General features: G+C 39.3%; 3 protein-coding genes and 3 non-coding genes across 10 annotated transcripts in view; 1 reads left to right on the top strand and 5 right to left on the bottom strand.

The window, feature by feature from the left end:
- Positions 1 to 6,129, top strand: part of eya4 (EYA transcriptional coactivator and phosphatase 4) — a 51,977-nt gene extending 45,848 nt beyond the window's left edge. For 3 of the 5 annotated variants that reach the window (XM_006797176.3, XM_035910525.2, XM_035910526.2), the window contains 4 exons: positions 45 to 159; positions 363 to 484; positions 2,025 to 2,125; positions 5,225 to 6,129. In XM_006797176.3, coding sequence (XP_006797239.2) covers positions 45 to 159; positions 363 to 484; positions 2,025 to 2,125; positions 5,225 to 5,305 — 419 coding nt within the window. In that variant the 3' untranslated portion in view covers positions 5,306 to 6,129. Of the gene's footprint in view, positions 1 to 44; positions 160 to 362; positions 485 to 1,843; positions 1,945 to 2,024; positions 2,749 to 5,224 lie in introns of those variants that run through there. The other 2 variants (XM_006797177.3, XM_087852891.1) reach the window with 2 other exon arrangements.
- Positions 6,130 to 8,558: 2,429 nt separating this feature from the next.
- On the bottom strand, positions 8,559 to 10,696 carry LOC148098391 (small ribosomal subunit protein eS12-like). The gene is made up of 4 exons (XM_087852018.1): positions 10,580 to 10,696; positions 10,341 to 10,443; positions 9,950 to 10,051; positions 8,559 to 8,646 (listed from the first exon to the last, which is right to left on the bottom strand). The coding sequence occupies exons 1-4, from the start codon at positions 10,675 to 10,677 to the stop codon at positions 8,584 to 8,586; spliced, it is 366 nt and encodes a 121-aa protein (XP_087708144.1). The 5' UTR covers positions 10,678 to 10,696; the 3' UTR covers positions 8,559 to 8,583.
- Positions 10,159 to 10,242, bottom strand: LOC118454686 (small nucleolar RNA SNORD100). The gene has a single exon (XR_004843850.1). It is a non-coding gene; the product is annotated as a small nucleolar RNA SNORD100 (small nucleolar RNA).
- Positions 10,697 to 13,208: 2,512 nt separating the features above from the next.
- On the bottom strand, positions 13,209 to 16,732 carry rps12 (ribosomal protein S12). Its single transcript, XM_087852017.1, has 6 exons — positions 16,645 to 16,732; positions 16,474 to 16,520; positions 15,217 to 15,333; positions 14,977 to 15,079; positions 14,599 to 14,700; positions 13,209 to 13,296 (listed from the first exon to the last, which is right to left on the bottom strand). Exons 2-6 carry the CDS (start codon positions 16,485 to 16,487, stop codon positions 13,234 to 13,236), a joined length of 399 nt encoding a protein of 132 aa, XP_087708143.1. The 5' UTR covers positions 16,488 to 16,520; positions 16,645 to 16,732; the 3' UTR covers positions 13,209 to 13,233.
- Positions 14,808 to 14,891, bottom strand: LOC148098392 (small nucleolar RNA SNORD100). Its single transcript, XR_015720774.1, has one exon. It is a non-coding gene; the product is annotated as a small nucleolar RNA SNORD100 (small nucleolar RNA).
- Positions 15,417 to 15,493, bottom strand: LOC118454685 (small nucleolar RNA SNORD101). Its single transcript, XR_004843849.2, has one exon. It is a non-coding gene; the product is annotated as a small nucleolar RNA SNORD101 (small nucleolar RNA).
- Positions 16,733 to 19,319: the final 2,587 nt, after the last annotated feature.

A 19,319-nucleotide genomic window follows, 5' to 3' on the forward strand; every position in this document is an offset into this window, starting at 1 on the left:
TTGTAGAGTGCTTATAGAGTAAAGAAGTTGGTGCTGTGTTTTAGGTCTGCTGGGTCCTGCTAAGAGAGACGCCTGGCTGCAGCTCAGAGCTGAGGTGGAAGCTCTGACTGACTCCTGGCTCACCCACGCACTCAAGTCCCTGTCCATAATCAGCTCCAGGTGCCACTTTTCATTTTAGTTCCACGATATACACAGATGGCAATGTCTCTTCTAGTCCTCTCTTCCTTTGATTTCCGTGGTTAAGAGTTAGGGTTGGAACTGAGCACCAGTGGACACTAGAGGCACTCGTGGATCTATTCATGCATTTACCTACCCACCTCCACTGTGCATAATATGGCCTATTCTTTCTCTTTGTCCCTCAGGAGTAACTGTGTAAATGTGTTGGTGACCACAACACAGCTCATACCAGCGCTGGCCAAAGTTCTCTTATATAGTCTGGGATCTGTTTTTCCTATTGAGAACATTTACAGTGCAACAAAAATAGGTAAGCACACGTAAACACACGCATCTGTACTCATGCGTACACAGTCCATGATTTTAAAACAAAGACTAAATTAATGATTTCATTCATGGACTGAATTAAATAATACAATATATTGTGGAATGGAAGTCATAAAATAGTAACTGGATAGATACAGTACTGTGCAAAAGACTTGAGTCACTCCTCATATCTTTGTTTTTCTAGGAAAATGGGAAATAGGTGCAATGATTTATTAAAACATGCGCAAACACACACGGGAAAACAGTCCATTTGTACAATTCACACAAGTTTGAAAGTCAGTGTTAAATATGACCACTTTTATACACAGCCTGGACTCTCTTATTTAGGCTTTCTGGTAGATTCCTTGAGCAGTCATCAGGAATAGTTCTCCAGGCTTCTTAAAGACATTCAAATCTTCCCCTCTCCGTCAAGAGAGTGTGTGTGTGTGGGTGTTTTAAATCCAGGTATGCTTTTACTGCATCCTTTCCTTTTTTTTATGCTTGAATGACTCATAGGCCAGTGTTAAGATGTTAAATGGCTTAACGAGCAAAAAAATCATCCCTGTGAAAATGATCAGATATAAGAACTCGACTGAAAATGGTGTAAAAGCTGCAAAGAAATAAATAAATATCAAGACCATTGCTAAACAAATTGCAAGATAATCTGGATAGCTAGAAGCAAGTGAGGGGTGACTCGAGACTAATTTAAACGTGTGCTCTTATACTACTAATGTCAATGATTTTGATTGAAAGGGAAGATGATCTTTTTGAGGTGGATGACGTCACACAATCCGAAACATAGCTCCACCCAGCAGATGTTTCATTTGCCACATTAGGTGAAGTCACCTGTGTGGGTGTAGAGTGTCTTTAGTATGACTCACTTATCCCCACACTTACAGTATTCTTCCAGCATTATATCTGCACTCAGCTCGTGCGTTCCCGATCTGGCCTCGACACACATGTCGCTCAGGCTGCACGCCTACACTCTGAACGGACTCTAACCTCAGCTGGTTGTGACAGTGTACCGCAACCATAGCCAGTGCTAACTTATTGAAGAGTGGAAACGAACTCAGACTGGGGTTTGGGTAGAAAGATACAACACTCAGGAAATGTATGTGTGTGTCACTATGTGATATGCCTTGATTCAAACAGATGTAACTGATATCTTTAAAAACTAGTGTTTAAGGTCAGATGCCACGCCACTTCTGGGTACGCTATTTTTAACTATTAAATCACTAGACACCATCTTGTGTGTTTGTGTGTGTGTTCACTTCACCCTAGTACGCACCGCTCTACCTCTTCCTGTGTTTTATTTCCATCTAAACAAAGGAAAAACCTGTGAAAGCCATTTGTTTGTCTCCAGGCAAAGAAAGCTGTTTTGAGCGTATAGTCTCCCGCTTTGGCACAAACATTACATATGTTGTGATTGGCGATGGAAAGGATGAAGAGCATGCCGCCAGCCAGGTAAACAAATGACACCTGAACTTTGACCCCTCTGACCATGTGACCCTCCTTCCTCCCCCTTGTTTATTTGTTTTTTGCAGGAAAAGAGAGTTGCTTTGAACGCATAATGCAAAGGTTTGGCAGGAAAGTAGTGTATGTTGTAATTGGGGACGGTGTGGAAGAGGAACAGGCGGCCAAAAAGGTAATGGACCCGCAACCTCACCGTGACCCCCGCCTACTCAGCACAGCGTGTGCTCTGATTGGACGAAGCCCGCCTTTCTTTGCTGCTGCAGTTTTGTGTTGGTCCTTTACTTTTTCTGGTCTACTTGCTTTGGTTTTTGTTTTGTTTTTTTCATGGAGTGACAGGAGACTTTTGCAGCCGTCAGAGTGAAAATTTGAGAATGAGCCTCAGCTGCTGATGGATATTTTGCACCAGCTTTTTCAGCGTCAGCTATTCCAAATTTGTGTCAATAACAGATTTTTATTAGATTGACATTGGCATCTGCAATTGTGTAATGAATGGCTGTGTAAATGTACACGCTGACTGGGCTGTGAACAGCCTCATTTGTTCAGAGCAATGATCCTGCCGTATCCTGTGACGTGTCTCCTGTTATGTGTTTTTAACTGATGTTGTAGTTGTATAACAAAAAAAGGGAGATAAGTAGTGATCTATTTTAAGTTTGCTACACCAGAATATTTTCTTAATCCTCTCTTCTACAGCTTTGGGTTTCATTCATCGTGCTGGGTGCTGGGGTTGTTAAAAGATGGCTTTGCATTTTGGGATATACTCTTTTTTTTACTTTCTTACTGAGCACTAAATACATTGGATTTGGATGGTTTTCAACATTAGCATCATCTTAAAATTGGTTCAGTCCCCCTCCTGGCCCCCATCAGTCTACACACAATACTCCACAAGAACCTAGTATAATAGGATTTTGAAGTGTTTTGTCAAGTTATTAAGAATAAAAACCTGGAATAACCCTTTTGCATGACTACCCTTCACTTTTGTTAAAGCTCCTTTGGCAGCAGCAAACGGAAATGAACCTTCAAGCTTTCATTTGAAGAGTTCTCCAGTTCTCCTTAGCAAAATTGTTAAACCTCAGCCAGCTCAGTCAGACATTTTCAGGTCTCTCCAGAGGTGTTTAGGTCTGGACTCTGGCTGGGTCAGTCCAGGAGTTTTCCCAGAGCCACTCCTGTGCTTTTTTGGCATTGCACTAGGGCCTTTTTTTCCTGCTGAAATATAATCCTGAGCACTCTGACAAAGGTTTTTACTCAGGATTTCTTTATATTTTCTGCCTTCATTATTCCCTCTGTCCTTACTGGTTTCCCAGTACTTGACAGAAAATTACTGATGGAGCATAGTGCTGCCACCTCTGTCTTTGACTGTAGGATTGGAATTAATGAGGTGATTCCCAGTGCCTAGTTTCCTCCATGCGTCTGTCTTCATTTTAGATCAGATTGGATTACTGTCTTAATGAATGTTTCTCCCATCCCTACAAAGGATTTTATTCATAGTGACTACTGGGTTCTTAGTTACATGGCCTCCGTCCCAGTTACGGAGTTTGGCTGAAACAAGGAGGACATTTAATAAAAGTAGGAAGCACCACAACTGTGAGTGTCATAACAACAGGTTTGTTATCATCCATCCATTCATCCATCCATCAATCTTCTGCCACTTATCTGACACTGGGTCATCAGTCTATTCACAACACAGGGGTCATGTTTACCTCTGTAGCATCCCCTTTTCTTTTAACAACAGTCTCTAAATATCTGGGAACTGAGGAGACCAGCTCCTGGACTTTTGGGAAAGGAATGTTGCTCCATTCACAAAGTCCAGTGTCACAGCATCAGAAATGCAGGCTTTCAAACTGAGCACTCTTTAGTCCATTTTACCAAAATTTTGATTCATCTGACTGCAGAACAGTTTTCCACTTCAAAAGCTGAGGTTATTGTACTAAAAATCTTAAAGATACAGTATCTAACCAGATGCTTACTCTGGATGGCTTTACCTTGGCCTCCAGTAACACTGGGATGAGTCTTGGAGTCTTTTTTGACCAGGATGTCTCCTTCAATGCACATATTAAATATTGTAAGGTAAAGACCTTACAATAAAAAGCACATTGAGGCAACTGTTGCTGTGATTTGGTGCTTTATAAATAAAACTGAATTCAACCTGATGCTCTTTTCATACCCAATCATCTTAATGGCCTGCCTCAAGTTAACTTGATAAGTAGCAAACTCTTCATCTAGATATTTGTTTTAGAACCACTTTTAGGCTTTTCTTGGTATATTTTCTCAGTTTAATATCTTTATTAAAATATGGGTTTATGAGATTTGCAAATCATTGCATTCTGTTTTTATTCACATTTCACAGAGTGACCCAACAGTTTTTGGGGTTACGCATGAAGACAATATTTCTGTCTCTAATTTTAGTACAGTATCACAGGACTCTGAAAACTCTGTTGTTTTGTTATTGTGGAGTATTATGTGTAGACTGTTTAGAAAAAAACTGAATTAATTTCAAGATTAGTCTAAAACATAATAAAATGTAGAACAGAGTGTAAAAACTTCCCACATACAATTTTGGCACCACTGTTAAACCTTTTTAGGAAACTATTGACTTCAAGCTACAGTCAGCAAAAAGTTAAATTAGCTTAGCATAAAGGCTGGAAACATTGGGGAAACTGGTGTTTTAAAAAGTAAAAAATTCATAGTCTTTACAGCTCACCAATTTAGTTATATTGTGTTGATTTAATTATAATGAAAACAAAAGTCAAAAACAACAGCTGCATGGATTTTCTATGGGTTATATGAGTGTTTCAAAGTAAAGGCTAGCATCAGTCAAAGTAGAGGCTAGCATCAGTCAGCACAAATCTTGTTATCCTTCATACATTTTTTTAAAGTTATTTGTACATATTATTGCTTATACATGTATGTTACAATTAAGTTGGTGATATTGAGAATTGCCCTTTGTAGATTTTTGTGCTTTTTTTTAAGGCTAAGATACCTATTTTTAAAAAATTTTATGCTAAGCTAAACTGACGAACCGCTGGCTGTAGCTTCACCAAGAGGGGAGAGATGAGTGATATAAATTGTGTCATCTGATGTAACCTTCTGAACAGAAGGATAAGCATAATTCCCAAAATGCCACCCTTTGTCTTAAAGCCTTAGAAATGCATGGATTTTTGTTTGCAGTGCAGCTACAAGCTACAGTAGTGTAGCTTGCATGTGGTTAGGCGGTGGTGGTGTGCAACAGTGATAATTGTACGTCTGATTTTAATGATGTGTGTCCACTCCGCAGCACAACATGCCTTTCTGGAGGATATCAAGTCACTCTGACCTGCTGGCATTACACCAAGCACTGGAGTTTGAGTACCTGTAACTATTATAGCAATATGGACTCATTGCATTGTCACATGGACACGGTCAGCCAGGCAGCCCCTTTCTTTTGTATAACTATTTAAGAACACACGACACTGCAAGTGTTTCTGTGATTACTTTCGTTTCCTGTCTTGTTTTTGAATGTCTGGATTTACAAACTCGTAATGGTCTTAAGAGGTTAAAGGAGGTAAAGAAGAGGAAAGTGGGATTAGGAAAAGGCTATCCGACACATCCTTGCTCAGCCCCCCTGGTCCTGATGCTGGGGACAGACCTCTGAAAATCCAGTCTGCTGTTCTTGCAGCTGTAGCAGGCTAAAACTGTCAAGGCTTAAGACCTTCCTTGGACTGGGAGGATGTTTTTTTCCCCTTGAGATCTAGTTTGTGGTCAGAGCACCCAGGTGGAAATGAGGACTTGTGGCATCACTTGGGGGGGAAGATCATTGGCTATGCATTAATTTGAAGGCTTCTCTGTACAGACCATATCATGTATACTGGGATAACAGCTTTTTTTGTAAGGGTTTTGTTCCCGGTGGTATAATAATCACGACAAAAGAATGCAGTCTGTGGTAGAAATTTGTGTAAATTATTTACAATAAACTTACATGACAGTGGTAGGGTTTTGGGGTTGTTTTTCTTTTTCTTTTTGGTCAAATAATTGGAAATTTTGAGGCTCTTTTGTTTTTTCCTTCTGGTTTTTGTATTTTGTTTTCTTTCTGGTGGGTGGGGCTTGAAGATGTGCGTCATGATGTGTTGTGCCTTAATGTGTTTGAATGTCTTTTCTTTATTCAGAAATGTCTATGTATGTAGATATAAAGGAGAAAACTTATCCACATGACCTATGCATCTTCTTTCATAAAAGAAACAAGATCCTTAGCACAACCTGTGATACTCTGAAACTAAAGTCACAAAATGACAGGGCTATAATAAGAAGGGAGAGCAATCTGTTAGTGAGCACACTGAGCCTAAAGCTAGAGTTTAATATCCCTATTGTGCTCTACCTGAACAGATTGCCTTTGAACCTTATATTGCATACCTAACTCCTCTTAAGGTTATTTTCATGGTTTTTGCTTAAAAAAAACATGAAAACCCAAAAAAAACAAACACACACACCACACAGGTACCATTTCCTATTCTGCTGATGTACTGAGAGAGATGACAAACAATAGAATATTTTGATTTTTTTTGTCTAAATTCAGAATAATAACTGTCCCATATTCAATATCCATTTTATGTACATTGAAGAATTCTAGGCCTTTGTTTTAATTTGATTACGGTTTATTTATAGTTCATAAAAACCATCAGAATACTTGATTTCAAGCAGTATAAACACTCTTTCTTTTGGTCTGCTCAAGTACCCACAACCTTAAGGAAGACTGCTGACTTGACAGTTCTCCGGGTTATGATCATTAACACCTTCCATAAGAAGGGTAAGCCACAGAAAGTCACTGTTGAAAGGCTGGTTGTTCACAGTGCCGTATCAACGCATATTCATGGAAAACTGACTGGAAAGGAAAGTTGTCGTAGGAAAAGGTGCACAAGCAATGGGGATGCCCGCTGCCTTGAGGGCATTGTCAACAACTTGGGCGAGCATCACAAGGAGTGGACCGAGGCTGGTGCCACCAGCTTGAAAGCGGCTACAAATGTCACATTCCTCATGTCAAACCACTGCTGAACCAGAAATGCGAGGAGCATCTTACTTGAGCTGAGGAGGAAAAGAAGTGGACTGCTGCTCTGTGGTCTCAAGTCATCTTTTCAGATTAAAGTAAATTTGGGATTTTTGTTTGAAAATTAAGGTCTCTGAGTCTGGAGGAAGACTGCAGATTCACCCAATGAAGTTTTTTCAGTCTGATGATTTGGATTTTCATGTCAAATACTAGTGTTGATGGTAGTCGGTCCATTATGCACTTCATGCATCCATTTGCTTACAATCTTTATAGAGATGCCAATTTCCTTTTTCCAGCAAAACCTGGCTCCTGCTTGTAGTACCAAACCTAATGGCTCCCCAACTGAATCTAACATGTACACGTGTTCTCTGTAGAGTTGCTAAAGTCAAAGGGAAGATGGAAAAATAATCCGACACCAAAATACAGACAATCTGAAGGTTGCTGTCAAAGCGAACTGGACTTTGATTATCAACTCAGCAAGGCCACAAACTGATGCAGTAATTTGAGGCAAAGGAGACTCCATTGAATTCCATTTAAATGAAGCTGGGCATTTCTGTATTATAAATTAATGATCTTAGGAAATATTCTAATTATCAGGCTTGATGTATGATTTCCTTGAGTTATAACCCATTATAATTAATCCCAAAATAAAAGGATTGAAATATTTCAAGTCATACTTGATAAAAGACTTATGCAACACACTCGTAATAGTCTGGCTTTTTGATGTACTCGATTGTAACCTGAGGAAACGTATGCAAACCTACCAAGCTGCACAAGGTAAATGGTAAGCTTCTCATGCAAAAGTATTTCACATGCATCATTTTATGTAAAAATAATAATAATAATAATACATAAGCACTGTTATTAGACTTGGTGGTTTTCATGTCATTTTTTGACACTAGTACTATAGCAAATAGAACAATCTAGAAAACAAATTACTTCAATGGTATTAATCTCAACTATTTCAATTCTCTCCAATTAGGTAAAAGCTATTCCTTTATATTCTTTCTTGGATAATGTTCCATTTAAGTGCTTTCATTTGATGTTTGCGTTTTAACATTTCAAAGCTCTGTCCAATGTAATACATTGGGAGGCATTCAGTATTACCTGAAAAACAATTTATACGTTTTTAAAGATGTTTTGAAAGCTTCAACAACGTTCATTATCTGACTGGCTTTTTAGCTTTTCATCAAACCAGCTTACAGACAGCAACACTCCATGGAGCCTAAACCATAGTAAGTGGACTCAACTTGGGGTCAAGTTAAGGTCACCAGGATTTGAACTTTTACTAGATGCTCCAATGGTGTGAATTTCAAAACTGTGCATTGCACGGTTCAAGTTTCACTTGTTCATACTCACAAGTTTGGGATCCATGCTGCTTGACCATCAACGTTTTCTGGCTAAGCAGTAACAATGTTATCCAGAGGGCAAAGAGCTTTTTCAAAATTAAAAAAATTAAAAAAATCTGAAATTCTCAATTTGGAGAAAGAGCTCATGAAATGATGCACTAACCAAGCAACAAGATTGGTACACAGTGAAATAATGCTCACTATCCAACCAAGCAACTCAAATCAATAACACACTCCAGAGCTTCATTTCATCGTTTTATTGACACTTCATTTCTTGGACTTGAAGTATTCCTCAATCACATCCTTGGCCTGGGACTCCTTGCCATAATCCTGTAGGGGAGGATAAATAAATAAAATTAAGGTCAACTGAGCCCAACGTCACAGACATGTATGCCTACAAAGATTAAACAGCCATTTGGAAATAAATACAAGTTTATTACGCAAGGGAAACATAACGAGCTACAATTAACACATGTCCAGCTTTATTTAAACACTACTTGTTTCAGTCTTTGTCATAAATTATGGCTCAATGCAGTGTGGAGGTGATCAGCTTGTTACAGCGTGTCAACAACTCACCTCTGAATTTCGTTTAGTTCAGGCACACATGTTTACTGCAGCTGTGGTATAGGTATGCTGCTTAGATTGAGTTAAATATACCAACTCAAGATACCCTGATTTTATAACTACACTAGTGATGACACCGCGGCTCGCCTTCTAACTGGTACTCGTAGGCTTGAGTCTATCACCCCAATTCTCACTGGCCTCCAATTAAACACTGCTTAGTTATAAAAATCATAAATAACATTGAACCCAGCTACCCTATTGATCTCCTTAGTGTGTATACTCCCAGCAGAACACTGAGATCTTCTGACCAATTGCTCTTGGTGCAACCTAGGTCACAGCTGAAAACCAGAGGTGACCGTTCCTTCGCTTCAGTTGCACCTAACCTCTGGAATAACCCTCATACTATTCGCACGTCTGATTCAAACCAGACCTTCAAGTCTCGATTGAAAACCCACCTTTTTAGCTTAGCCTTCCCGGCCTCCTAGAGCATGCCTTTTAAGTGTACTTTCTTGCCCTTCCCTTTCTTTGCCTATATTGTTTTATTGTTTTTATCGTTAAGTCTTGCTTGCTTATCTGCGTACTTGTATACTTGGTTAATCAATGCCTTCCACCTGCTAGCTTCTCTGCTATCTGCTTTTGTACTTTACTACTGTTTTATTGGATGATGTGAAGCACTTTGGCTACCTCTGGTTTTAAATGTGCTAGACAAATAAAGTTGTATTGTATTGAGATCATTAAAGGGAAGAGGAATTGCATGGATTGCCTTTATAGCACCTTTTTTGCCTACTGTCATTTGGTACTCTATGTAGCCATCCTTAGGGACCCCGGACACCACAGGCAGATGACGGGGCTTGTACGCTGGCTCCTCTCTAGCCAGGAGTTAAACAGCTGCATGGCATGAGGCACAGCAACTGCACTTGACTGGCAAATATAGTCCTAACTCATAATGTTTCTTTCGCTGTTATGTTAAGAGGAATCTCACTGAATTTCCATTTAAGGTTTCCTATATAGATCAAAAGGCTAATCAAGAGAATTCAGACTTGCCAAAGAAAGAAAGCAGCATAATTACCTTAACAACGACGCAGCTGCAGCCAACCACCTTGCGCGGTTTACCCTCGCGGTCGATCTTGCACAGACCAACCCACTCACCAAGCTTCTTGTTGTCATCAACCTGCCAGAGTTTAAAAGGTCACTTCAACTTCATGAATGAATTTAAGTCAATACAGTAAAAATAATAATAAGCACGGGTAGAATAGTGCATTATAGTCCAGGCTCAACTGTATCTCAGACAGAAATTGGGTAACAATTGGCAATCTCCTCACAGTGTTCAGTAGAGGGAGCCAAATTATCATCAGCGATACAGCAGTGCTACATTCTCTTTATGCAACTGGTTAAAAACAATAAAAGAACGCAGTCCAACTGTCCATGAACATCAAACCAAACCCAAGCAAATTCAGTACCTTGATGAGATTGATCTGATGCTCAGCGCAGAGGGCCTCCACCAGCTTGACGTACATGGGCTCATCACAGTTGGCAGCAAGGACGCAGAGATGGGCCTGACGTCTATGAAAGAACAGGGGGGAAAAAAAAAATTAACTCACATTAAAGGCTACTACATTATACCATTCACACTTTAAACTGATAGGATGGCTCAGATAGACGTTTGAAGTTAAAGCGCTCTAAAAGGTTTAAGACTTACTTGTCCAGAGCCTTGGCAGCCTCACGGATACCGCGGGCCAGGCCATCGTGGATGAGTGCGGTCTTGAGCACTTCAGGGAGAGCGGTGTTGACATCCATCACACCTCCGGCAGGACTGCTGTTGGAAGTAAGATAAAAACAATCTTAAATTTTTGAGGAAGATGAGCACAAGAAATTGGGGCCTCTTCAGCTGAGCTTTTGGCATCTCAGAGCGGCGAGAGTCTCACTCATTGTAGAGTGAAGGGGTATCCGACAAAAGATGGGATCATCAGTCATGCACAAAAGCTCAGCTGGCAGAAAAACACAATAATGAAATTTCAGAATAATATCCAGACTAAAAACTTAAATCTATAACAGGTTTATCAAGCCTTCCTGCATCTAAACTGGACTACGACGGTTTGGAACTCCTCTCTTACCAAGTTACAATTAGTTGTAAATGTTGCAGCCAGACTGCTGACTGGCTCCATGTGCATTACAGAATTCTGTATAACGAGGCATATGTGCTGAAAGCCTTAAACAACATGATATATTCCATCAAGGTGTACATGTTTGGCTTCTCAATCATTTAAATCTAAGCTGAAGAAAGGCCAACTGAGTCAGTGTTCTACACAACACTGTCACTAGGTTTCAAATAAGTTACTGCTAGCAGTAACGAGCAATATAACAAAGATCAAGGTGATTACACTAGTGATCATTAAAGGGAAGAGGAATTGTAAACGTCAGTGAAGCTGCCGCATCAGTATCTCAGGTTAATTTTAAACTAGATTTACTATTGTGTGATTGTATAAACCTGTTAAACATTAGCCCCCTGGACCGGACTATGGACATGCCTTATTTATGAGCTTTCTATTATGTGCCTTTCTCTCATTTTTGTACACATTTCTCTTGATTTGCACAGATTTCTTGTGACTGTATACATTTCTCCTGTTTGCAATTTATCTGGCTGGTGACCCTTTACATTTTATTCCTGCACAATTGCGTTGTACATGTACAAATGTCACATTCCTCATGTCAAACCATTGCTGAACCAGAAATGCGAGGAGCATCTTACTTGAGCGGAGGAGGAAAAGAAGTGGACTGCTGCTCTGTGGTCTCAAGTCATCTTTTCAGATTAAAGTAAATTTGGGATTTTTGTTTGAAAATTAAGGTCCCTGAGTCTGGAGGAAGACTGCAGATTCACCCAATGAAGTTTTTTCAGTCTGATGATTTGGATTTTCATGTCAAATACTAGTGTTGATTATAGTCGGTCCATTATGTTTTATCAAGTCCAAAGTCAATACAACCATTTACCAGGAGATTTTAAAGCACTTCATGCATCCATTTGCTTACAATCTTTATAGAGATGCCAATTTCCTTTTTCCAGCAAAACCTGGCTCCTGCTTGTAGTACCAAACCTAATGGCTCCCCAACTGAATCTAACATGTACACGTGTTCTCTGTAGAGTTGCTAAAGTCAAAGGGAAGATAGAAAAATAATCCGACACCAAAATACAGACAATCTGAAGGTTGCTGTCAAAGCAAACTGGACTTTGATTATCAACTCAGCAAGGCCACAAACTGATGCAGTAATTTGAGGCAAAGGAGACTCCATTGAGTTCCATTTAAATGAAGCTGGGCATTTCTGTATCATAAATTAATGATCTTAGGAAATATTCTAATTATCAGGCTTGATGTATGATTTCCTTTCCTTAATCCCAAAATGAAAGGATTGAAATATTTCAAGTCATACTTGATAAAAGACTTATGCAACACACTCGTGATAGTCTGGCTTTTTGATGTACTCGATTGTAACCTGAGGAAACGTATGCAAACCTACCAAGCTGCACAAGGTAAATGGTAAGCTTCTCATGCAAAAGGATTTCACATGCATCATTTTATGTAAAAATAATACACAAGCGCTGTTATTAGACTTGGTGGTTTTCATGTCATTTTTTGACACTAGTACTATAGCAAATAGAACAATCTAGAAAACAAATTACTTCAATGGTATTAATCTCAACTATTTCAATTCTCTCCAATTAGGTAAAAGCTATTCCTTTATATTCTTTCTTGGATAATGTTCCATTTAAGTGCTTTCATTTGATGTTTGCGTTTTAACATTTCAAAGCTCTGTCCAATGTAATACATTGGGAGGCATTCAGTATTACCTGAAAAACAATTTATACGTTTTTAAAGATGTTTTGAAAGCTTCAACAACGTTCATTATCTGACTGGCTTTTTAGCTTTTCATCAAACCAGCTTACAGACAGCAACACTCCATGGAGCCTAAACCATAGTAAGTGGACTCAACTTGGGGTCAAGTTAAGGTCACCAGGATTTGAACTTTTACTAGATGCTCCAATGGTGTGAATTTCAAAACTGTGCATTGCACGGTTCAAGTTTCACTTGTTCATACTCACAAATTTGGGATCCATGCTGCTTGACCATCAACGTTTTCTGGCTAAGCAGTAACAATGTTATCCAGAGGGCAAAGAGCTTTTTCAAAATTAAAAAAATTAAAAAAATCTGAAATTCTCAATTTGGAGAAAGAGCTCATGAAATGATGCACTAACCAAGCAACAAGATTGGTACACAGTGAAATAATGCTCAATATCCAACCAAGCAACTCAAATCAATAACACACTCCAGAGCTTCATTTCATCGTTTTATTGACACTTCATTTCTTGGACTTGAAGTATTCCTCAATCACATCCTTGGCCTGGGACTCCTTGCCATAATCCTGTAGGGGGGGATAAATAAATAAAATTAAGGTCAACTGAGCCCAACGTCACAGACATGTATGCCTACAAAGATTAAACAGCCATTTGGAAATAAATACAAGTTTATTACGCAAGGGAAACATAACGAGCTACAATTAACACATGTCCAGCTTTATTTAAACACTACTTGTTTCAGTCTTTGTCATAAATTATGGCTCAATGCAGTGTGGAGGTGATCAGCTTGTTACAGCGTGTCAACAACTCACCTCTGAATTTCGTTTAGTTCAGGCACACATGTTTACTGCAGCTGTGGTATAGGTATGCTGCTTAGATTGAGTTAAATACACCAACTCAAGATACCCTGATTTTATAACTACACTAGTGATGACACCGCGGCTCGCCTTCTAACTGGTACTCGTAGGCTTGAGTCTATCACCCCAATTCTCACTGGCCTCCAATTAAACACTGCTTAGTTATAAAAATCATAAATAACATTGAACCCAGCTACCCTATTGATCTCCTTAGTGTGTATACTCCCAGCAGAACACTGAGATCTTCTGACCAATTGCTCTTGGTGCAACCTAGGTCACAGCTGAAAACCAGAGGTGACCGTTCCTTCGCTTCAGTTGCACCTAACCTCTGGAATAACCCTCATACTATTCGCACGTCTGATTCAAACCAGACCTTCAAGTCTCGATTGAAAACCCACCTTTTTAGCTTAGCCTTCCCGGCCTCCCAGAGCATGCCTTTTAAGTGTACTTTCTTGCCCTTCCCTTTCTTTGCCTATATTGTTTTATTGTTTTTATCGTTAAGTCTTGCTTGCTTATCTGCGTACTTGTATACTTGGTTAATCAATGCCTTCCACCTGCTAGCTTCTCTGGTATCTGCTTTTGTACTTTACTACTGTTTTATTGGATGATGTGAAGCACTTCGGCTACCTCTGGTTTTAAATATGCTAGACAAATAAAGTTGTATTGTATTGAGATCATTAAAGGGAAGAGGAATTGCATGGATTGCCTTTATAGCACCTTTTTTGCCTACTGTCATTTGGTACGCTATGTAGCCATCCTTAGGGACCCCGGACACCACAGGCAGATGACGGGGCTTGTACGCTGGCTCCTCTCTAGCCAGGAGTTAAACAGCTGCATGGCATGAGGCACAGCAACTGCACTTGACTGGCAAATATAGTCCTAACTCATAATGTTTCTTTCGCTGTTATGTTAGAGGAATCTCACTGAATTTCCATTTAAGGTTTCCTATATAGATCAAAAGGCTAATCAAGAGAATTCAGACTTGCCAAAGAAAGAAAGCAGCATAATTACCTTAACAACGACGCAGCTGCAGCCAACCACCTTGCGCGGTTTACCCTCGCGGTCAATCTTGCACAGACCAACCCACTCACCAAGCTTCTTGTTGTCATCAACCTGCCAGAGTTTAAAAGGTCACTTCAACTTCATGAATGAATTTAAGTCAATACAGTAAAAATAATAATAAGCACGGGTAGAATAGTGCATTATAGTCCAGGCTCAACTGTATCTCAGACAGAAATTGGGTAACAATTGGCAATCTCCTCACAGTGTTCAGTAGAGGGAGCCAAATTATCATCAGCGATACAGCAGTGCCACAACTGGTTAAAAACAATAAAAGAACGCAGTCCAACTGTCCATGAACATCAAACCAAACCCAAGCAAATTCAGTACCTTGATGAGATTGATCTGATGCTCAGCGCAGAGGGCCTCCACCAGCTTGACGTACATGGGCTCATCGCAGTTGGCAGCAAGGACGCAGAGATGGGCCTGACGTCTATGAAAGAACAGGGGGGAAAAAAAAAATTAACTCACATTAAAGGCTACTACATTATACCATTCGCACTTTAAACTGATAGGATGGCTCAGATAGACGTTTGAAGTTAAAGCTCTCTAAAAAGGTTTAAGACTTACTTGTCCAGAGCCTTGGCAGCCTCACGGATACCGCGGGCCAGGCCATCGTGGATGAGTGCGGTCTTGAGCACTTCGGGGAGAGCGGTGTTGACATCCATCACACCTCCGGCAGGACTGCTGTTGGAAGTAAGATAAAAACAATCTTAAAATTTTGAGGAAGATGAGCACAAGAAATTGGGGCCTCTTCAGCTGAGCTTTTGGCATGTCAGAGCGGCGAGAATCTCACTCATTGTAGAGTGAAGGGGTATCCGACAAAAGATGGGATCATCAGTCATGCACAAAAGCTCAGCTGGCAGAAAAACACAATAATGAAATTTCAGAATAATATCCAGACTAAAAACTTAAATCTATAACAGGTTTATCAAGCCTTCCTGCATCTAAACTGGACTACGACGGTTTGGAACTCCTCTCTTACCAAGTTACAATTAGTTGTAAATGTTGCAGCCAGACTGCTGACTGGCTCCATGTGCATTACAGAATTCTGTATAACGAGGCATATGTGCTTAAAGCCTTAAACAACATGATATATTCCATCAAGGTGTACATGTTTGGCTTCTCAATCATTTAAATCTAAGCTGAAGAAAGGCCAACTGAGTCAGTGTTCTACACAACACTGTCACTAGGTTTCAAATAAGTTACTGCTAGCAGTAACGAGCAATATAACAAAGATCAAGGTGATTACACTAGTGATCATTAAAGGGAAGAGGAATTGTAAACGTCAGTGAAGCTGCCGCATCAGTATCTCAGGTTAATTTTAAACTAGATTTACTATTGTGTGATTGTATAAACCTGTTAAACATTAGCCCCCTGGACCGGACTATGGACATGCCTTATTTATGAGCTTTCTATTATGTGCCTTTCTCTCATTTTTGTACACATTTCTCTTGATTTGCACAGATTTCTTGTGACTGTATACATTTCTCCTGTTTGCAATTTATCTGGCTGGTGACCCTTTACATTTTATTCCTGCACAATTGCGTTGTACATGTACAATGACAATAAAGGCCTATTCAATTCAATTTTATAGTAAATTGCTACATGCGTGCTGGCAGTATAACTGAACCTCTATCCCTGCTAAGCTAGCCACTTGTCTCATGTGAAATATTCTCTTTTACGCTATAAAGCACACTGTTACCAAAAAGCTTATGTTTACAAGGTCACTATCCTCTCCCAAACAAATTTCAGCTGTAGTTTAACTACGGCTCGTTTAAGTAACTTTTATTATCAAGTCATCATAGACACAAACGTCTTGCTCACCCTTCCTCGGCCATTGTAGATTTGCGATGGATGGTGAACTAAAAGTTCTGCAATGAAGAAGAAATGTGATATAAAAGTTATTATCCATTGTAAAGCGCCAACTCTTATGAATGTACAAGTTAGGATGTTTGATTAATCCAGACGATTGTGTCAGGAGTTGAGGGAACGCACCTTTCCTGCAGATAAGCAGCGAGTAAAGAGGACGTCATAAGCCCGCGACGCGAATTTAAAACCAGCAGGCCCCATCTGCGCCTCACTGTGGCGCCAGATAAGTTGCCTGTTGTAGCTTTAGTTAACAGCTGAAACTACAAGTTGCCTCCTAGATATTATTCAGGTCTGTCAATACAGGCGAAAAACACGTTTTATGACCCACAGACACAATTCAGACAAACACATCTCAAGGACAGATACACATTTATTCATGTCATTAGATAAACTCGTCATATGGGGTACTTCTCTTCTTAATGTCATTCAACATTTCCCATTGGACATTTTCACAGTGTAAACACTGATCCTCCTCAGAAACGGTGGATTTTGATCTTACTGGAATTTTCTTCCTTTAAATGTTTAGAGGAAAACAAGCAAACCAAAGAAGTTTAAACTTTAAGAAAACGTTTTAAAAAAAATGATAAAACGTAAATAATAATCCATATATGCAAAAGATGCATAATTTTCCTCAGAAATGTTTTTTTTTTTTAAAATTTAGGAAATACCTTTTTTCAATAGAAAACATAATAACATAAAATATGATCTCCCCTACCAACTAAAAAAAAAAAAACATTTAACCAGCTCTCACATGAATATGGAAACAACAATATGAGATGAGTAGAAAACAAAACAGCATAAAATACAATAAATAAGCATCTTCTTTGATGTGCAGATAATCAGAGCAAATTCATAGGAAGAGTGATGCTGTGTTTTTAAAGGAGCCACATTAAACCGTGACCATGCTACTTCCTGGCTTTTTAGTGAAGTGGCTCAAAAATTGCCCCCTAGTGGCTGCGGGGGCCCTATGCATCTCTAAAGTCTACTTACAGTTACAGTCTAATTGCTCTGCCGAGAACTTTATAATGCATGTTTTAAGACTGCATCACATTTTATTGTACTTGAGCTTCATTGGAGCTCTGTTGCTTTAACATTAGACACCCTGATTTTATCATTTCAGCCTTAAAGTCAAAAAGAATTGATGGATGTCTTTTGAATCTTTTTCTATCAAATTCACACCAATTTTCATTTCGCATAAATGATTACTTTAGAAATTTGTTAGTGAGTTTCCATTCTTCATTTTACTACAATAAATCAAAATACTTTTTACACCAGTTCTGTACAGGATGTAGTCATTGCGGATTCAGACAGGGGGGAAAAGTAAACAAGATAGCAAAATTGTCAGGATCCTGGGTCATTTTACCTAGCGTTCTTAGTTTTCCTGTGTTCCTGTGTCATTTTAAGTTCATTTGTTATTCTATGGGTCCTAAGTTGTTCAGGTTAATTTACTAGATTTCCCCTTGTGTCTTTATCCCCCCTTGTCTCCCTCTGTGTGACCGTGTATATAGTGGTGTGAGTTATTGTGCTTTGTTCATACTCCTCGTGTTCTGTGTTTACCTCTTTCCGTCATGTTCTCTCCGTGTACTCTCTGTGTTATGTTTGAGGTCCGCGTCTTGGTGTCAGCATTTTCAGTTTCATGTCCTCCCCACGCTGTCATGTGTAATTGTCCTCAGCTGTATTCCCCGTGTGCTTCCACTTCCCTCATTACCTTCTGTGTATTTATGTCAGAGTCTCGCTTTGTTCCATGTCGCGTTGTCCCTCATGCTGTGTGTTCCCTTGTGTGCCTCACTGTGAAGTTTAGTTTGTATTTTCCCAGTATAGTTTAATTTTGTATCTTTTCCTCGAGTCTGCAATAAAGCAGTGCTTTTGAGTTTATTCCCCGTGAGTTTGTGTTTGGGTCTTCTCCTGCCTGCACACAGCCGAAACATGACAAAAATAACATCATTGTTTACCCTCACACTATATCTTGCAGAGACGAACACAGTAACTTAAACAAGTACATCTTAAGGACAGACTCACATTTAAGTGCTTAGACACAATTTTAATTATATTAATGCAATATTTAAATAAAGGTTGGTCAAAATAATTTAGTCATTCATGAGAAGTGATGCATTAAAGTAAACGCTTTTAATGATGCCACTAAGTTTAGATATGTACTGCTTTAAAGCAAGAACATAAGGTCACAACAGCTGCACATGAATGGATAACCGTGTTCCTAGCAATGCAATCACACTATTTCTATGCCTATCTACTTGTTAGACTACTATCCTGCTTGTGACATAATCACCCTGTTTATCAGGTCACGCGTGTTGCCTTCTTGTTCAAATAAAGATGTGATCTAATTTCCCATCAGAGAATTTCAAATCCTGCAATGATTTACCCAGATGTCAATATGTGCTTAACTTCTTGTCCATTACAAACATAAGTATTCTCTAATTCTAGTTTCTAGTTCTGTTACTGGTATTCAGTAATGTTAGAAAAAAGGCAATATTTAATACAACGGGCCAGGAAGTGTTTTCATAATGTTCAGACCCTCTGGCCTCCGAGTAATAAGACTCTTTAACACGCAACTGAAATATACCTACCAGCCACTTCATAAAGTACAATTGTTCAATTGTTCATTCACTCAAATATCTAATCAACCAATCACATGGCAGCAATTCAATGCATTTAGTAGGGTAGACATGGCTAAGACAACCTCATTAAGTTCAAACTGAGCATCAGAATGGGGATGACAGGTGATTTAAGTGGCATTGAATGTGTTAAGCGTTAGGGCTAGATGCTTTTGAGTGTAGTTCCAC

Source organism: Neolamprologus brichardi, chromosome 15 (genome assembly GCF_056152115.1).
Source record: "Neolamprologus brichardi isolate AB-2024 chromosome 15, ASM5615211v1, whole genome shotgun sequence".
NCBI lineage: Eukaryota > Metazoa > Chordata > Actinopteri > Cichliformes > Cichlidae > Neolamprologus > Neolamprologus brichardi.

Bases quoted from the DNA above. Each gene is read 5' to 3' on its own strand.
- LOC148098391 (XM_087852018.1), bottom strand. From the start codon at position 10,677: ATGGATGTCAACACCGCTCTCCCTGAAGTGCTCAAGACCGCACTCATC. The intron at 10,444-10,579 runs GTAAGTCTTAAA...GTTCTTTCATAG, and splicing joins GCTGCCAAGGCTCTGGACAA to ACGTCAGGCCCATCTCTGCG. The intron at 10,052-10,340 runs GTACTGAATTTG...AAACTCTGGCAG, and splicing joins ATCAGATCAATCTCATCAAG to GTTGATGACAACAAGAAGCT.
- rps12 (XM_087852017.1), bottom strand. The intron at 15,080-15,216 runs GTAAGTCTTAAA...GTTCTTTCATAG, and splicing joins GCTGCCAAGGCTCTGGACAA to ACGTCAGGCCCATCTCTGCG. The intron at 14,701-14,976 runs GTACTGAATTTG...AAACTCTGGCAG, and splicing joins ATCAGATCAATCTCATCAAG to GTTGATGACAACAAGAAGCT.